At 36.7% G+C, this 17,557-nt stretch overlaps 3 protein-coding genes across 6 annotated transcripts; 1 reads left to right on the top strand and 2 right to left on the bottom strand.

Moving 5' to 3' along the window:
- The first annotated feature begins 38 nt into the window (after window positions 1-38).
- Window positions 39-4,794, top strand: LOC102606902 (cellulose synthase-like protein D4). The gene is made up of 3 exons (XM_006486774.3): window positions 39-1,030; window positions 1,179-2,784; window positions 2,881-4,794. Exons 1-3 carry the CDS (start codon window positions 561-563, stop codon window positions 4,177-4,179), a joined length of 3,375 nt encoding a protein of 1,124 aa, XP_006486837.1. The 5' UTR covers window positions 39-560; the 3' UTR covers window positions 4,180-4,794.
- Window positions 4,795-4,831: 37 nt separating this feature from the next.
- LOC102629123 (AT-rich interactive domain-containing protein 5-like) lies at window positions 4,832-12,011 on the bottom strand. 3 transcript variants are annotated; one of them, XM_006486496.4, is made up of 13 exons: window positions 11,680-12,011; window positions 9,928-11,361; window positions 9,801-9,840; window positions 9,110-9,162; window positions 8,716-8,761; window positions 8,507-8,599; window positions 7,991-8,113; window positions 7,800-7,851; window positions 7,602-7,677; window positions 7,438-7,504; window positions 7,278-7,328; window positions 5,562-5,654; window positions 4,832-5,245 (listed from the first exon to the last, which is right to left on the bottom strand). In XM_006486496.4, exons 2-13 carry the CDS (start codon window positions 11,334-11,336, stop codon window positions 5,141-5,143), a joined length of 2,208 nt encoding a protein of 735 aa, XP_006486559.2. In that variant the 5' UTR covers window positions 11,337-11,361; window positions 11,680-12,011; the 3' UTR covers window positions 4,832-5,140. The 3 variants fall into 3 exon arrangements, with proteins under 3 accessions (XP_006486559.2, XP_006486560.2, XP_006486558.2); XM_006486497.4 differs by having other exon boundaries at window positions 9,928-11,343; window positions 11,684-12,011; XM_006486495.4 differs by having other exon boundaries at window positions 11,684-12,010.
- A 487-nt stretch (window positions 12,012-12,498) lies between these two features.
- Window positions 12,499-15,940, bottom strand: LOC102628464 (protein FAR1-RELATED SEQUENCE 9). Of its 2 annotated transcripts, none has more exons than XM_006486492.4 (3): window positions 15,769-15,940; window positions 13,867-15,442; window positions 12,499-12,865 (listed from the first exon to the last, which is right to left on the bottom strand). In XM_006486492.4, exons 2-3 carry the CDS (start codon window positions 15,343-15,345, stop codon window positions 12,698-12,700), a joined length of 1,647 nt encoding a protein of 548 aa, XP_006486555.2. In that variant the 5' UTR covers window positions 15,346-15,442; window positions 15,769-15,940; the 3' UTR covers window positions 12,499-12,697. The 2 variants fall into 2 exon arrangements, with proteins under 2 accessions (XP_006486555.2, XP_006486556.2); XM_006486493.3 differs by having other exon boundaries at window positions 13,867-15,361.
- Between the last annotated feature and the right edge of the window lie 1,617 nt (window positions 15,941-17,557).

Raw genomic sequence — 17,557 nt, 5'->3', positions numbered from 1 at the left:
TTTGTTTTGAATTAATTGAATATATTAAAAATGAGGGAAACACACAACGTGAGAGTATTATAAATGGAGAATGCATGATCGTCCGTGAAAGTCGTAAAACAGACCCCTCTACAAATAGCAATATGTAGGACTTGGTCTCTCACCATGAATCCAATCTTTCTTTCAACCAAATTCCTAGATGCACTTCCCAATTTTGGTCCCCTAATATGCCGGACTAAACTTGAGGATTGAATGATCACAATTTCTTTGCCGATTTGTGCCCCAGTCCCATGGGATTAATTATGCTCACATAGCCCGAAGATGCAATATTATTATTCTTCTTGTTCTTAACTTAAATATATATATAGATACGCGTTTATCTCCCGTGAATTATTGAAAATGATGCTTATAGAAGAAGAAGAAGAAGGCCAAGGCCAAGGCCATGCGTGCATGAAGCCGCAGGTTGCTAGTTGTAGTTAAGCTAATGAATGTATGTTAATAAGTGGGTCGATCAAGATCAAGATCAAGAACAAAAATAATTATACAAAAAATCTTATATGTATATAAAGTATTAATCAACCATGGCATCCCTTTCGTCCCAACCATCTAAGAAAGTAAGAAGCGGCAGCAGCGGGGGTGCAAAGGACTCTCCGAGCGGTCGTACATCATCAAGTGGACAGACAGTTAAATTTGCAAGAAGAACGTCAAGTGGGCGATATGTGAGTCTTTCAAGAGAAGATCTTGATATGTCAGGTGAGTTTTCTGGAGATTATATGAACTACACGGTTCACATCCCTCCTACGCCAGATAATCAGCCCATGGACTCATCATCTGTTGCTGTCAAGGCTGAAGAGCAATACGTTTCTAATTCTCTTTTTACTGGAGGATTCAATAGTGTCACGCGGGCTCATCTCATGGATAAGGTCATTGAGTCTCAGGTTAATCATCCTCAGATGGCTGGAGCCAAGGGTTCTTCCTGTGGCATGCCTGCTTGTGATGGTAAGGCCATGAAGGACGAGAGGGGAAATGATATCATCCCTTGTGAGTGCAGGTAGGTGCTATTGATTGTTATTAACTCTTAATATGTATATATGATTAATATTGATGTATTATTTTGAAATGTTATGCATTCTCATTGTACACAAATATTTATATATATATATATATATAATTCATGCATGCACGCATGTTGTCGTCAGGTTCAAAATATGCAGAGACTGCTACATGGATGCCCAAAAGGACACCGGACTGTGCCCCGGTTGCAAGGAGCCTTATAAACTGGGAGATTACGATGATGAGATACCCGATTTTTCAAGCGGTGCTCTGCCGTTGCCAGCTCCGAATAAAGATGGGGGTAACAGCAACATGACCATGATGAAGAGGAACCAAAATGGAGAATTTGATCACAACAGGTGGTTGTTTGAGACTAAAGGTACTTACGGTTATGGCAACGCATTTTGGCCTCAAGACGACATGTATGGTGATGATGGAGAAGATGGTTTCAAAGGAGGCATGCCAGATAATTCCGATAAACCTTGGAAGCCCCTTAGTAGGACATTGCCTATCCCAGCAGCCATCATCAGCCCTTATAGGTTGTTTATCGCCATTCGATTTGTGATTTTGGGGTTTTTCTTACACTGGAGAGTGGTAAATCCAAATACTGATGCAATATGGTTGTGGCTCATGTCAGTTTCGTGCGAGATTTGGTTTGCTTTCTCCTGGATCCTGGATCAGTTTCCCAAGCTCTTTCCAGTCAACCGTTCTACTGACCTTGAGGTCCTGCGTGACAAGTTTGATATGCCATCACCTTCCAATCCCACCGGCCGCTCTGACCTCCCTGGTATTGACATGTATGTATCCACAGCCGATCCCGAAAAAGAGCCTCCCCTTACCACTGCCAACACAATCCTTTCCATTCTGGCCGTTGATTACCCTGTGGAGAAGCTTGCATGCTACGTTTCTGATGATGGAGGTGCCCTTCTTACTTTTGAGGCAATGGCTGAGGCTGCAAGCTTTGCTGATTTATGGGTTCCATTTTGTAGAAAGCATAATATTGAGCCTAGGAATCCTGACAGTTACTTCAGCTTAAAAATTGACCCAACAAAGAACAAGAGCAGGACTGATTTTGTCAAGGATAGAAGGAAGATAAAGAGAGAATACGATGAATTCAAAGTCAGAATCAATGGGCTTCCCGACTCAATCAGAAGAAGATCAGATGCTTTCAATGCAAGAGAGGAAATGAAGATGATTAAACATATGAGGGAGGGCGGGGCTGACCCTACAGAACCGATAAAGGTACAAAAGGCTACATGGATGGCTGATGGCACTCACTGGCCTGGGACTTGGACAGTTCCGACCAGTGAACATGCCAAAGGTGACCATTCAGGTATTCTTCAGGTGATGCTGAAGCCACCTAGCCCTGATCCATTAATGGGAAGTGCAGATGATGATAAGCTCATAGACTTTACAGACGTTGATATAAGGCTTCCACTGTTTGTGTATATGTCCCGTGAGAAACGACCAGGGTATGAGCATAACAAGAAAGCTGGTGCTATGAATGCTCTGGTACGAGCGTCAGCCATTCTATCAAATGGCCCATTCATACTCAATCTTGACTGCGATCACTATATCTATAACTGTAAAGCTATTCGTGAAGGAATGTGCTTTATGATGGACAAAGGTGGTGAAGATATCTGCTACATTCAGTTTCCACAGAGATTCGAAGGCATTGATCCTTCTGACAGATATGCTAATAACAATACTGTCTTTTTTGATGGCAATATGCGTGCCCTCGATGGTCTGCAGGTAAGCTAAACTAAGCTAGTAACGCCACTAGTGTATATATACGCAAGTACTTGCTGTGTATGTGAACACGACTAACTCCTTTTCTCTTACCTTTAGGGGCCTTTTTATGTGGGAACGGGGACCATGTTCAGGAGATTTGCTCTGTATGGATTTGACCCACCAGATCCTAATAAGAATCCTCAAAATAAAGACACTGAGATGCATGCCTTGAATCCCACGGACTTTGATTCTGATCTTGACGTGAACCTACTGCCCAAGAGGTTTGGAAATTCAACGATGCTGGCAGAATCTATACCTATTGCTGAATTTCAAGGCCGACCCCTTGCAGATCATCCTTCTGTTAGCTACGGACGTCCCCCTGGTGCGCTCAGGGCCCCCCGAGATCCGCTTGATGCAGCTACAGTTGCTGAAGCTGTCTCTGTCATTTCTTGTTGGTACGAGGACAAGACTGAATGGGGTGACAGGGTTGGTTGGATTTATGGTTCAGTTACTGAAGATGTTGTTACAGGCTACCGCATGCACAACCGTGGTTGGCACTCTGTCTACTGCGTCACAAAGCGTGACGCATTCCGTGGTTCAGCTCCAATCAATCTCACTGATCGACTCCACCAGGTGCTCCGCTGGGCTACAGGTTCTGTTGAGATTTTCTTTTCCAGAAACAATGCTTTTCTTGCCTCTAGAAAACTCAAGCTCCTGCAGCGCTTGGCTTATCTCAATGTCGGAATCTATCCGTTCACTTCACTATTCCTTATTGTCTATTGCTTCCTCCCTGCGCTTTCGCTCATCTCAGGACACTTCATTGTTAAAAATCTAAACATCACATTTTTAGTCTACCTGCTTATTCAAAGCCTTTGTCTTATTGGTTTGGCCATTCTGGAAGTGAAGTGGTCAGGTATAGGATTGGAAGAATGGTGGAGAAACGAGCAGTTCTGGGTCATCGGTGGAACCAGTGCTCACTTCGCTGCTGTTATTCAAGGTCTTCTTAAGGTGATGGCAGGAATTGAAATCTCTTTCACATTGACAACTAAATCAGCAGCTGAAGACAATGATGACATATATGCAGACCTCTACGTTGTCAAATGGACTTCCTTGATGATTCCACCAATCGTCATTGCCATGGTGAATATAGTCGCCATGGTCATTGCATTTTTAAGGACAATTTATGCAACTAATCCTTCGTGGAGTAAGTTCATTGGTGGAGCTTTCTTTAGCTTCTGGGTGTTGGCTCATCTCTATCCTTTCGCCAAAGGTTTGATGGGAAGGAGAGGCAAGACCCCCACCATTGTGTTTGTCTGGTCAGGTCTCATTGCAATCACACTTTCCCTGCTCTGGATGGCCATCAGCCCCCCAGGAAGCACACCTGCGGCAACTGGTGGAGAATTCAAATTCCCCTAAACAACCAAACCCAAGAAGATTTTGCATTTTCCTTGACCTCCTATTATTCTTTACCTTTCTAATGAGTGTTGAAATTTAGCAAATTGAAATTTAGCAAAGTTAAATGATAGATATACAAGGTTTTGTTTTGTAATCTGAGAATTATGCATACTGGTCTGTAACTGAAGCTTTATTCTAATGTGTTGCCGGGTTGGTGGCATGTCCTAAGGTGGTTTGGGTACGCATATTACCATGTGATCCGCATTAACTTGTTTAATCAACTTAAGCTGCAATAAATGAAGCCATTTAATATTTGATGAATGATAACAAGAAAATCACTTACCAACAGAGATTTGCTTTTGCCATATCCATTTTGAATATAGGCATTCATGAATCCTGGTAGTACAGCCTTCGATTCACAGCTTGCTTACCCTCAAGAATATAAGAATTACAGTATTAAAGGCAAGATGAAGGTCAATGCAAGTGAAAGAGAAGTAGTTTATAACATAGATGGAACCACTGGGACAAGAAGGAAAATATCAGGCAACATCAATGGCCTACATGCTCTAAATCTAAAATAATATGCGTACCCAAACCATCTTAGGACATCACCCAAACCATCTTAGGACATCCAAGCCTAATTGCTCTTAAAAGAAATAATTTTCAGAGAGACAACATTCCAAAGGTTACAACTTACAAGCACAGGATTCCAAATATTTGTCTCCCATTCTTTTAAAAAATATATAATAATAATTAAAAAAAAAAATGAAGAAGCACAATCTTCCATCTCTGTCCAACTATGATACTACACTAATTAAATATTTAAAATAGAAGCTTGAACTTTAAAATCAGCATGAACTAATCAAGTGATTCTTACACAACAAAACCATCACATTCTGAATATACAAGTCTCTTCCAACTTCTTCAGTCAACTTGAAGGCCTAACAACGGCATATGGTGAAAGGGACAACCATCTCCAAATCTACATATCCGACTGCTCGAATGGGACACGCACAAACAACTGGCCATGCAGGGTAACGACAGCAGATGTTTGATGTGGATCAATTCGAGAGGGTAAGCTAACAACCTAAGAGAGGAAAAGAAAATTTAATCGTACAAATTTCTTGACTGAAAACCAATAAATAAGAGAAAATATTTGTATATATGTACGTGTGTGTTTGTGTTTCCCTTTTTCCCCCTGGTTGGAGTTGAAGGTAGTGTTATTGGCAATACTCAGGACTTAAAATTCAACAATAAGAGAAAATAATTTATCTTTTATTTCTACGAAACATACACTGGTTATCAGATTGGAACTTTAAAGAATCTACCTGACAAACCATTACCCAATAATTACTTGTGTGCGACTATGCAAGAGAACTAAGTCTATTAAATCCTTGACTAACCTTTTTGAATGGTGTCACACCCCAAGGATTATCCATGTGCTCTGGCTGACCAGATATAACCAAACGGCCAGCTGGGTCAGACTGAACATGCACCTGATTTATTTAGAAAACAGGGCATGAAACAATAGTCAAAGCTAAGGAGAACAAAATATGCATCAAAAGCAAGGAGAACATGATCATCCTGATAAATCTCCTTGTAACTACACAAATCATTACACATCGCACATCAGACCCATTCACCTAAAATATCCACATTATTCAAAATCAAAACTAAAGATTTTGCAAAACCTTGACAACCTTTTCAGGCAAAATTCTGACAAAACAAGCATCAAGGATGTAAACGTAAGTACTGAAATGTGCATTTGTGTCTCAATTTCAAATAGTTGAGCCAGATAAAGACCTCTTAGGCCATTTGGATGAAGATAGGAATAGCATAATTTAGGGGAAAATACTTAGTGCCTGTTTGGTATGGCTTATTTAAGAGCCATAAGTGCTTATTTAATCGTATAAGCACTTTTTTAAAATTTTTATGGTGTTTGGTTATTTTTTTAGTAGAGTTTTTTTAGCTTAAATAAGCTAATTTACCTCTACTAGCAAAAGCCCAAAATTTGAGCTTTTGGGAGTAGAGGTTAGAGAGCTTTTCTAAAAATATATAATAAAAAAATATCACATAGTTTAATGGTTCAAAAGTGCTTTTTTTTATTGACAACCAAACACCCAATGACTTTTTGTCCAAAAGCTCTATTGGTATAAACTCTACTGCTATAAGCTCTACTGTTATAAGCTCTATTTAATAAGCTGTACCAAACGGAGCCTTAATCCTATGTTTGGTTCATTTTATTTTCGGCTACAAATGCTACACTACACATGGGTTGAGGTAGGACAAGACTTAATGAAAAGCTACTGTCTTCATTTATCACACTTCTCCTTATCATTTATGACAAAAACCAGACTTGACTCAAAATCTCAGGCATGTCTCTTATCTAACTTTCGCAGACTCTCACTAGCAACTAGCAAACATAAGCAATTTCAGTCAAGATTATTTTTTATTTCATTTTTCATCTTCTAATCAAATTGGCTTTTTATGGATCTTAAAATTGATTTTTGTTTTTAGTTCTAGTGTGTTATTTTGGTTGCAGGAACTTGATTGATGTAACAATTTTTATGGATCTTAAAATTGTTTGATGTAATTTTACTTTTGTAAGTTCATTTTGTGTAAATAATATTTTATGATAGTGATTAAGTTATTGAGATGTAAAATTTTATTATAACAAGAGATGCTGGCTTTCTTTTCTTCATAAATTTAATGTGTTAATAATCATTAGAATAAAATTAAAGGAGAAAATTTCTTTCAAAAGTTTTTGTTAAAATTTTAGCATAATTCATTTACGTTCCATACTAATTATTATTGTTTTTATTGTCCAATCCGGCATAATATCAAACATAGGACAACACTATTGTAATCCTGCCCGACATTGCACCAAACAAAAGAAAGTATTAGATATAATTAATTCAGACTAGTCCAATCTAATCCAGTCTAGTCTAATCCTAAAAAGTTAATCCACTCCAATCCCACTCTGCCTTCCAAATGCAGCCTTAATGATTGACACCCCACAGGCCAAAACTACAAACTAAAATCTAAGGGACCTTACAGTCCAATTCCATGCTTGGAAAATGAGGCAAAAAGCGCTTGTATACTCATTTCAGAAATTATACCTCCTCTCGCAGAAGCCCAGGAACTAAAGCATATACTTCAAAGCAGTCAATCTGGGTAGGACCATTTATACCAAAAAGCAAAAGAGTTATACCTCCATTATGCAAAATTTTCAGAAGCAAAATATTACGCTTACATATGAGTAAACAAGAGAAAACTTACAGTTCTTTGCACGTTAATCTTTACCCAGTCTGCAGGGGGTCCAATATCAATTATCATTGTATCCAACCTGGCCAAAAGAAAGCAAGAAACTCTCATTAGCCAGGATACAAATTGGTATACTAAACAAGCTGAGATGAGACCAAAAAGCAACCAGAGATCCTAACTGTGGATTTGTAGCTTTCACATTGGCAACTTGAATACTATGCTCAACAGTAGATGGCTTCTTACGCTTCAGCAAACCTGAGTCAATAAACCAAGTTTTAGAAAAGGACAATAACTGACCATCAAAGAAAAATATTTTAAATAAAATAAGGAACTACATCCCAAAAGGTTGGATGAGATCCCAACAGTTGAATATGTACCTATATTTTTAATCTGTCTATCACTCTTTGGTGTACAACTTGAGTTTTTTTCCTAATAAGAAAAGAAATGCCTTGTTATGGAAACAATGATCAGATAATCATCAAAGGAAATTTTTTTTTTTTCCCCACATTAATAAAAATAAAGAACAAGAAGTCTTTCCATTAATAGTAAACTGAAGTTCTCCACAGACCTTGATGATTGGCTGACAAACCTCACCACTACCAAGAAGACGCTTAGAATGCCAACCCTGCATGGCACGAGCTGCAGCATCCCTTCGTGCCCTACCTGAACCAAAAGCTTGACTTCCAGCCGCCTGCACAGGGAATCAAAGGAATCTTGAGAAAAGTTGTGTTGCTTTGCTGTTTATAAACTTCCAGAATTCTTTTAGTAAGTAATCACTCCACAACTGCCTCACTTGGTGCACTAACTCCTTATTTCACCACCGAATTTCCACTTCTAAATCCCTCTTAATGTGTGGTCTCCACACAGAATATCACCAAGGCTGTTTCCTTGCAGTGCAAATTTCCAATCAGACAGCGGACAGAAGTTCATAACCTCGCCCCTTGCCAGAAGCATAGAAAACTTGCTCAAGACGATAAGGCAAAGTGAATGTAATGTAATCTTGATATGCCACGACATTGACAATGACAGCAAATTGTTTCTTTTCTTGATACACAAAGAAATAATCAGACAATTTCCAAATTACCTGACTTTCAATTCTACTTGGCTCTGTAAGGGAACCATCATGAAGAGGAAGCTCTCCATTACTCATTCTATGCTTCTCATATTCAAGTAGAGCCTGCAACCCAAAAAAAAAAAAAAGGATCAGGAGTCCTACCACATGGAAAGATTTTTTACAAAATAAAATAATAATGTGAAACTAAAACTTAGAGAAGTTAGCAACTAGAGCATGACCTTCTCATAAAAAATTCGGAATGTCCATGAGACAGTGGTGCATGTCCTGTCCAAATGAAAGGAAACATGTTATTAAACTATTACAATTTCTGAATAACAAATCTGAAAAAACAAAAGAAATAATAAATTCTTCCATCAAACAAGTAGTATAAAAATAAGGAGCAAGTAATAAACATGTAGCTTCCATATAAGCTTGAAAGCCTAGTGAATTTCTGTATGGCAATATATATTATTGCAGTACGTCAAGATTACTCCAAACAATTATCACTAAGGGAATAAATTGGAGATAAACGCACAAAAATCCCAAATTAATGTACAAAAATCCACAGCATGAAATGCAAACTCCTCATCTTTTTGCAAGCCATGCATCAAACAAATACAGAATTATCCTTACTTTGGGGGATTGAATGATTCTCCTACTTGCCTCCACAACTTGCATGAAGTGACCTATATATGGCCCCAAACAGAAAGAAACTTTAAATAACCGGACAAAGAAATATTTTGAGTATGATTAAACAATTTTAATGAATTAAATCAGAAAAAAGGTAGATTAAACATATATAAAAGAAAATAAAACAATTGTAATTTACCATAAAGGAGGGAGAGAGGAAGGGAGAAGAGAGAGATGATAAACATCTTTTCATAAACATAAGGGCTCCATAGACCATAGGCAACACAATGAACCAGTAGACATACACAATACCGAAATATAGCACATTACAAGATGACGACGAAGGAGAAATTGTTAAGTAAAACAAAGAATTGTCTAAAATAATGTAGAGAGGGATAAGCAGTTCCTAGTTGTCATCAATCCTTTTGTCACATTTACTTTATATAAAGAAATATGGGAAATAATTTATAAAGATCTCAATGTGCTACATATTGAAGCTATGATGCATTTTTTTTCTAATGTGCCTTCAACATGTTTAAGGAGTGAAGGATGTGCTTCACAGGGAATTGCACAAGATAACCTTTTTTTTTTTTTTTGGTTTTCACAAGACACGCATTTCTATAAAGCAATTAGGAAAATGCGAGCTGTGATAACATGAAAAATCAGAAGTAACCTAGATACCAACTAAACCAACCTCGTCATAGCCACCAAGTTTGATCACAGCTCTCCATAACCTTATTCAAAAGGAAGCACAGAATAAACATATAGTTAAGCTCTAATAAAAATTGACAATCAAAAGATTATAGTCAGCTGAGACATACTTGAGCAAATTCAGGTCCTCTTTGTAAAACTTCGGGTGCTTAAACTCGAGGTTTCTCTCTCTGTAAAAATTTTCTACCTCCTTAGCAAATGCTACCTGCTCATCCTCTGTTCCTGATTCATCACCTTCAGCAACAGGAGGTTCAAAAAGAAATGAAAGGTTTGAGCTTTCCTTACTAACTTCATACCCGACGTCCACCTCAGGCTTTGACTCCTTAACTTCACTTTCCAGAGTCAACTCCATGTCTGCGACTCCATCATTTAATTTGTCCCCTCTTTTGTCATCTTCATCTTTTGTCTCTAATGACCTCTCATCAGCTGCAGCACTTTCCAGCTGATTCTTTGCATGCATATGAATTCCATCATTTTTGCTATCACAAAGTTTGTTGACACTCACTTCAAAAACTAATGCATCATCTAATTTCTCCCTCTTTTCATCATTTTTACTAATGTGATCATCTGATTTCTCCCCCTTTTCTTCATTTTTAGCTTTTATATCTGATGACCTCTCAGCAAATTCTAGCTGATTTAACGTAAGCACATGACTTTCAATTCCATCATTTTTGGTACCATAAAGCTTGCTGGCACTTACATCAACTGAAACATCCTCTAATTTCTCCCTCTTCTCATCATTTTGAGCTTTTACCTCTGAGGGTCTCTCATCAGCTGTGGCACATTCTAGCTGATTAAGACTTCCATTAGTTTTGCTACCAGACAATTTTTTGGCACTTGCATAAAAAACTGCGGCACCGTCTAATTTCTCCCCCATCTTATTATTTTCAGCTTTTATCTCTGATGAACTCTCATTAGCTGCAGCGCATTCTGGGTTCATTGGATGCACATGACTTCCATCATTTCTAGTACCAGAAAGTTCATTGGCACTTACACCAACAACAGAATCATCATCTAACTTCTCCCCCTTTTCACCATTTTCAACTTCTATCTTGGTCAACCTCTCCTCAGCTGCAACGTGCTCATGCTGATTCAACGGATGCACTAGGCTTCCATCACTTTTGGTTCTAGAATTTTCCTTGGCAATAACATCAACTGAAGCATTAGTGCCGGCAACAGATTCAGGATCCTTGTCCTCATCATCTACAGACTCCAATTTCAAATCTTTATGGTTTCCATATAAACGATCCACATTGGTGTTAACCTTAGCATCATCAGCAGTTTGATTGTCTACAGAATCATTGTTATTGGACGGTAATCCAACACTCATCACATCATTGTTATCAGTCTGCAAATCACTAGACATTTCATCTTGATTTTTTTCAGGGAAAGAAAAAGGAGGATCTTTGACATCAATGTTTGTCTCCCCATCGCTCATATTCACATCAGGAGCTGTCTCCTCCTCCATGTCTTCATTTCCCTTTTCTTCCTTGCCACAACCCGTCCCATTAGCACTCATCTTTTAACTACAAATTTGAAAGTTCCTAAAAATAATAAAGAACCAACATCCCGCACATAATTATATAAAAAAAAAAAAAAAAACTAAAATGTGTCTATAAATAATACACAAGCAAAAGAGCCAGAAATAAACTAAAGTTCCATGCAATATCTTCAAAGGTGTAATGTGAAACAGATGAAAAAAAAGAAGAAATCTTATAACAATTAACGAATGGGTTTGAAATAAAACAGCAGGCGTAACAGGTACAGCCAAATAAAACAGGAATAGAAAATGAGTTAGCATGGAAGAGGAAGATAAAACAAACAATGGCGGCGCAAAAGAAGAAGAAGAAGAAGCATCATACATACTTTACTTGGGTGGTTTTGTTCCCGCAACAGCGTTGTAGTGTGAGCGTTGTCTTGTTGGCTAGCGCGGAAACAAAATACAATAGAATTACAAGAAGCCAAATCCTTGGGGTGGGGTTGGCTCGGGTTGGGTTGAGTTTTAAAATTTTAAACCCTAACGCTACCTCTTATTCTGTTATGCTAGGTTTGAGTTGAGTTCCTTGTCTTTCTTATTCTTTGTTTGTTTGTTTCAGGAAAGTGGAAACAAACAGCGAGTTGCGTCCGTCCGTCTAGGTGCGACGTCGTGGCAGTGTTTGTTCGCAGCTTTCCCCACACTCCAGAGCTAATAATAACTCACGCGCGCTTTTGTCTTTTCCCTTTTTCTTCGACACGTGCGTCACCAAACAACCTTTTTCTTTTTCTTTTTGTTATTTTTAAATTATAGAACAAGTTAAAACCTCGGCTTGTGTAGATTTTTTTTGGGTTTAAGTATAAAATGGAGATTTTTTGGTTGAAGTCAACAAACAGAGCTAATGGAATAATAGCAGTTTTAAATCACATTTTTTGAAGTTATTATCAGTAGTCTAGTCAGTACTCACTACACTTGATATCATAAGACATTGGAAAATTCAGGATTTGAAATGATTATGGCACTCAAATTTTGTCGATTCGATTCCTAATGCATCAAAGATTTTCCATTAAAAACATGAAATGTTGCCGCAAGACTTTGAGAACAAAAAATCAACCAACACAAAACCGATTAAAGTTTGGATGATAATATGGACTTGCATTGTTCAGAAACATGAACAAACAGAGATGCTCAAATAAGGTCTGAGAGGTGAAGAGTAGTAATAGCTCCAATCTTAAGGCCAATGTCAATTCAAATATGATTGTAGGCTCTATAATAGCATTAGCTTGAACAGGTCAAGATTAAGCAGTCTCTCACATAAAGTCTAATCTACATTAGGGAAGCATTTATTTGAAAAAAAATACAATTACAGGATAAGAAACAAAATGGCAGTTGTCTTGAAATCACACTCACTCTTTCAAACTAAGCCTTGCATTTTGCACCTTCACTGAGAGCTTCAACTTCTGTTCTTCCATATCTCTCAGGACAGCCAGCAGATTTGCTCTGTACACTTCACATCGTTGATTTATATTCTCCAACTCAGCAGTCATTTCATGAATTTTCTTCTCCTTTTCATCCTAATAGGGGGAGGGGGGAAAACGTAAAGAAAAACACATCATGAAATGAAACATAAGTACATAACTGAAGTCCAAGTGCCAGCAAGCATAGGCAATGGATCTATTTTCTTCTCATCAATGCCTCCACTCCATAAGCTGAGGTGACAGGATATTGCACAAAAACATAGAAGAAAAATAATCTCTACTATGAATAAAAATCTTAATTATCACTAGCGGAAGTACTCAAATTTGTCGATTCAATTCTAGCAACTGTGAAATTTCAGTTGGTCAATATAAAGATCGTTTAGATTTCAACAAGAAAGATCCTAATTCTTAGAAGAAACCGACTCAGTGCTAAGAGTCTAAGAAGTTCCGTAAACTTTTCAGACTATGTATCTTCTCCTTCTCTGCGTAAAGAAAATAAATTTTACTTGAACACAAATCTTTTAAGTTAAAATGGACCTACACACTTATAAAGTTCACAGTTTAATTTTTATAACCAGTTGTCCAGGCAGCCAGAGGAAGCTAGAACCATTAGACAGCCTAAGGAACAGCGACAATAAAAAATTCTAATTAATCAGAAGAAACAACAAACACAACAAGAATCTTTTCCCCGATATGACCCCCCCCCTGCCCAAAAAAAAAAAAGACAAAAGAACTGACAGGAGGAAATGGTTGTACATGGATACTTAAAACAAATTTACTCTCAGAATTGACCATGATAAAAGAGATTGCATAATTTCAAAATTTGTAAAAGGGAATGAAGTTTGGGTGCGAGACCATATAATTATAATAATTAAATCTAGAATCTCCATATGAAAGTTAAATAATTTTATTTTCAAATCACTTTCCACCAATTTAGCAACTCTTTTAACTTGAATGAATTATCCTTTACCTGGCTTTGATTTAAAGAAAGAAATAGTTTTAATCAAACAATTAGATGAATCATCAGTATTACCAGATTTTTATCTAGAAGCTAGTAAAGACTGGTTTCTATCAGTTGCTAGAGTGGAGAAACTAACCACAGACTGATGTATTGGGGCTTGAGGTCCCTCAGCTGCACGTGAGTCCTGGCTACCTCCATTGATAAAAGTGCTGCTGTCAGTGCCTCCAGAACCTTGATTCTTGGCAGCAGTAACCTTCTTAGCAGCTTCTCTTAAAGCATCCATTGCCACATTATAGACATGAATCGATTTTGCCCCTTCTTCTACATATTTGATTGCTTCCTGGCGTAGGTTGTTATATCGAACTGTTAAAGATTCTCGGTCACTGTTTGGCATGTCAGATGCAAGCTCATCTGCTGCAGGTCCAGTCTTGGCGTTTCTTGTCCATCGTTTTAATATATATTGAGAAGGAAGTGTGAGAACATTTTTTGCTCTAAAAACAGCTAATACATGCCGACAAATTATTCCCGAATATTCAAACATCTGGCAGCTGCAGCTAGCTTTCATCTCAATAGAATTAAAACTGACAGTTCGTGCTTTGTGGTCTTCCCCAAATTTGGCCACATGATATGTGGTGACCGCTCCTGCATCATCAATTTTAGTTGCAGAATTAGCAAGCGTTTCAACCAATTCCTCTTGAAATTTCATGAATACTCTTCTTGTATAGAGGTTCGCTGCTTGTTTTTCCATAGGAGATGGTGTCTTCAGAAATGGTGTACAGTTAGTGGTGTCATAATCTGCTTTAAATTCCTTCTCATGCCAACTTGCTAAAGCTTTCTCATACTGCTTAATCAACATCTGTATGGTGGTTGATGCATTCACATAGCCGTCAAAGAATGAGTGTCCTCCACTTCTGTCAGTAATAGAAAATTCCCCAAAAAAGGTATCCCGCATATAAACAGGGACCCACTGTTGCCGTGCATTGTACATTGATTGGAGCCAATCATTATCCATGACGTAGTATCTTTCCAGCAGTGATTGCCAAGATGACTCAAACTCATCAATTGTCTCAGGCTCATTAATACACTTCTGAAATTCTGTTTCAAATGTAGGATGTGATTGATATATTTGAGCCAGCTTCTCTTGGGTTTCTCTGAATATGCCCCACTTACAAAATCGATGGCGGGTTTCAGGAAGAACTTGTGCAACAGCAATCTGAATCAAGCGATCTGGGTCAGTTGTGATAGAGACAGGTTGGCATCCAGACATTGCATGAAGCCAAGTCTGAAACAGCCAAATGAATGAAGTCTCGGGTTCATTCAGAATTAGGGCACACCCAAACAACACAGGCTGTCCATGATGGTTCAGTCCAGCGAAAGAGGCAAATGGAACCCTATACCGATTTGTCCTGTATCTCGTGTCAAATGTAACAGTATCACCAAAGTAAGAATAATTTGTTCTGCATGTTGCATCTGCCCAAAATATGTTTCCACCAGAGTGATCATTGTCATTTTGAACTGCATAAAAGAAAGCAGGATTCTCTGCCTGCATCCGCTTCAAGTAGTCCAATACATGATGACCCCCGCCACCGAGGGTTCTCTGTCTGCTGGCATTCATGTACTCTGAAAATCAACTGTAGCAGCAAGGGAACTGTTTTATCTTAAGTCATTCGCTTTTAAACTCTAAGAACTTTGTTTCAACTTTCAGGCAAGACCTGAGGAACTGAGGAAAATAAAATGGTGTTGCCGACAAAAGCTACTATAAAATTAAAAATTGCAATATTGTGTTGGGTTTGGGGATGGGGATCATACAATTAACGACGGACTGTGGAAGCACTCAAATAAACACAAATTGTGCGACAACAAGCTTAGCAAATTTACCCACGAAATCCAACTAATTAGCAGAATTCAATTGAAAGTTAGCAAACTTTAAAGAAACAAATTGATGGTTGAAGCAAATAATTCTGATATGATATGGTGGTTTATTACATGAAATGAAAGCGAGAACAAGTGAACAATAAAAATGGAGAGAGGAACTGACCAACAATGCCAAATCTTAATGTGGGGTTGGGTTTTCTAGGGTTTTGATCGCTGTTTTTGCACAAGCTGAACTCAACTTCAGCAACCAGCACCGTGCGAGTTTATTAGGCTTCGAGGAACTTATTTAAGTAAAAAGTGTCCCCCTTACTCTGGCCTTTTCTTTTATTTTAGTATGGTGCTGTCTGTATATATATATATATACATATACATACATATGTATACTTTTATTTTAGTATGGTGCTGTGTGTGTGTATATATATATATATATATTTAGGAAAATTATCAGTCATATACCCTTAAATGACACTCATATTAAACGTGTGTAAACACTTTTAAAGTGTATCACTCGTATACCCTAAGTTGACAAAACACTTTTGCCATCTACCAATCCGTTAACTTCCGTTTGCAAGCGCTGACTTGACGAAACTTTGATTAAAAAAAACGACGTGTCATCCCACCTAGTAAAAAATAACATGTCATATGATATATATTGATAACAATGATATGTCATCTCATTTATCGGATAATTGTTAATAATTGCTAAAAAAAAACTACTTTACAACCGAATCTACTCCTCCAAAATTTAACCAAAATTTTTGAAGATCTACTCCTCCAAGCTCCAACTAGAAATTTTTATGGTATAATATGTATAATTATAAATAATATGTTGTTAATAATTTTTTATGGTATAATATGAATATTTTTTTATAGATAATTATTAATAATATGTACCATTAATAATTCATTTTTTTAATAAAAAAAATGTATTATTAATAACAAAATAAAAAAATTTGTGTATTGAAAAATTAAGTTAATTTTTTGAGTAAATTTATTTTTTTACCTCATTTTGAGTTTCAAGGGCAAAATAGCTAATTTACCACAATTCTGTTAACTTTCTAACGGAAGTTAACGGATTGGTGGGCGGCAGAAGTGTTTTGTCAATTTAGCGTATACGAGTGATATACTTGAAAAGTGTTCACACACGTTTGATTTGGGTGTCATTTAAGGGTATATGGCTGATAATTTCCCTTTTTTTTACAGTATCACTAACATAAGAAATATGTACCCTAAAATCTAATCAACATATAAATTATTTCTATTAATAAAAATTGTTTATTATTTTTAAAATAATATAACCGATTCACAAACCAATTAAAAGAGTAATTTTAAATTTAAAAACAAAATAAAAAGAGATACGGTAAAATATAATATCTCAAATTATTTTATTTAAAATTGAATTCTTGACACATTAAAAAAGCAATCTTCATTTCATAATATTTATCTTTTAATTAATTAATTATCACTATATTAAATTATATTAAATAAATGATGGAGATTAAAACACTTAAATTTAAGAGTTCACAACTATCCCACCATTAATATAATAAAAATACATATAGCATCATAAAAAAACCCTTTATTTTATAAAGTTAACAAACCTAATTTAACTATAAAAACGATTCAAAGTACTTCCAACTAAGACAACAAAGAAGGCATGGGACATGGGTGGTGGCCCCTACGATATGATTATAATATACCAATTCTGTTGCTCTTTAAATTGAGATGTCTGTTATTTCTACTTCTACTGAGTTTATGTTACCAACAAAGGCATTCCTTACTTAAATACAAATATTTAAATGATGTTTTTTAATTATTTTAATATTAATGATATCTGACTTATTTTTATAAAAAAAAAAAATTAAATGTAGTTATTTAATATTTATATTTTTGTAAATTAAAATAAAAAATTAAATTTTATAATTTAAAAATGAGTATATCTAATATAGATT

Source organism: Citrus sinensis, chromosome 8 (genome assembly GCF_022201045.2).
Source record: "Citrus sinensis cultivar Valencia sweet orange chromosome 8, DVS_A1.0, whole genome shotgun sequence".
In the NCBI taxonomy this organism is placed as follows: domain Eukaryota; kingdom Viridiplantae; phylum Streptophyta; class Magnoliopsida; order Sapindales; family Rutaceae; genus Citrus; species Citrus sinensis.
This window is presented reverse-complemented; position numbering and strand designations above follow the sequence as displayed.

Bases quoted from the DNA above. Each gene is read 5' to 3' on its own strand.
- LOC102606902 (XM_006486774.3), top strand. From the start codon at position 561: ATGGCATCCCTTTCGTCCCAACCATCTAAGAAAGTAAGAAGCGGCAGC. The intron at 1,031-1,178 runs GTAGGTGCTATT...TGTTGTCGTCAG, and splicing joins ATCATCCCTTGTGAGTGCAG to GTTCAAAATATGCAGAGACT. The intron at 2,785-2,880 runs GTAAGCTAAACT...TCTTACCTTTAG, and splicing joins GTGCCCTCGATGGTCTGCAG to GGGCCTTTTTATGTGGGAAC.
- LOC102629123 (XM_006486496.4), bottom strand. From the start codon at position 11,336: ATGAGTGCTAATGGGACGGGTTGTGGCAAGGAAGAAAAGGGAAATGAA. The intron at 5,655-7,277 runs GTATAATTTCTG...TAAATAAATCAG, and splicing joins CTGGGCTTCTGCGAGAGGAG to GTGCATGTTCAGTCTGACCC. The intron at 5,246-5,561 runs GTTAGTCAAGGA...TTCCTCTCTTAG, and splicing joins GTGTGACACCATTCAAAAAG to GTTGTTAGCTTACCCTCTCG.
- LOC102628464 (XM_006486492.4), bottom strand. From the start codon at position 15,345: ATGAATGCCAGCAGACAGAGAACCCTCGGTGGCGGGGGTCATCATGTA. The intron at 12,866-13,866 runs GTTAGTTTCTCC...TCCCCCTATTAG, and splicing joins CCCCAATACATCAGTCTGTG to GATGAAAAGGAGAAGAAAAT.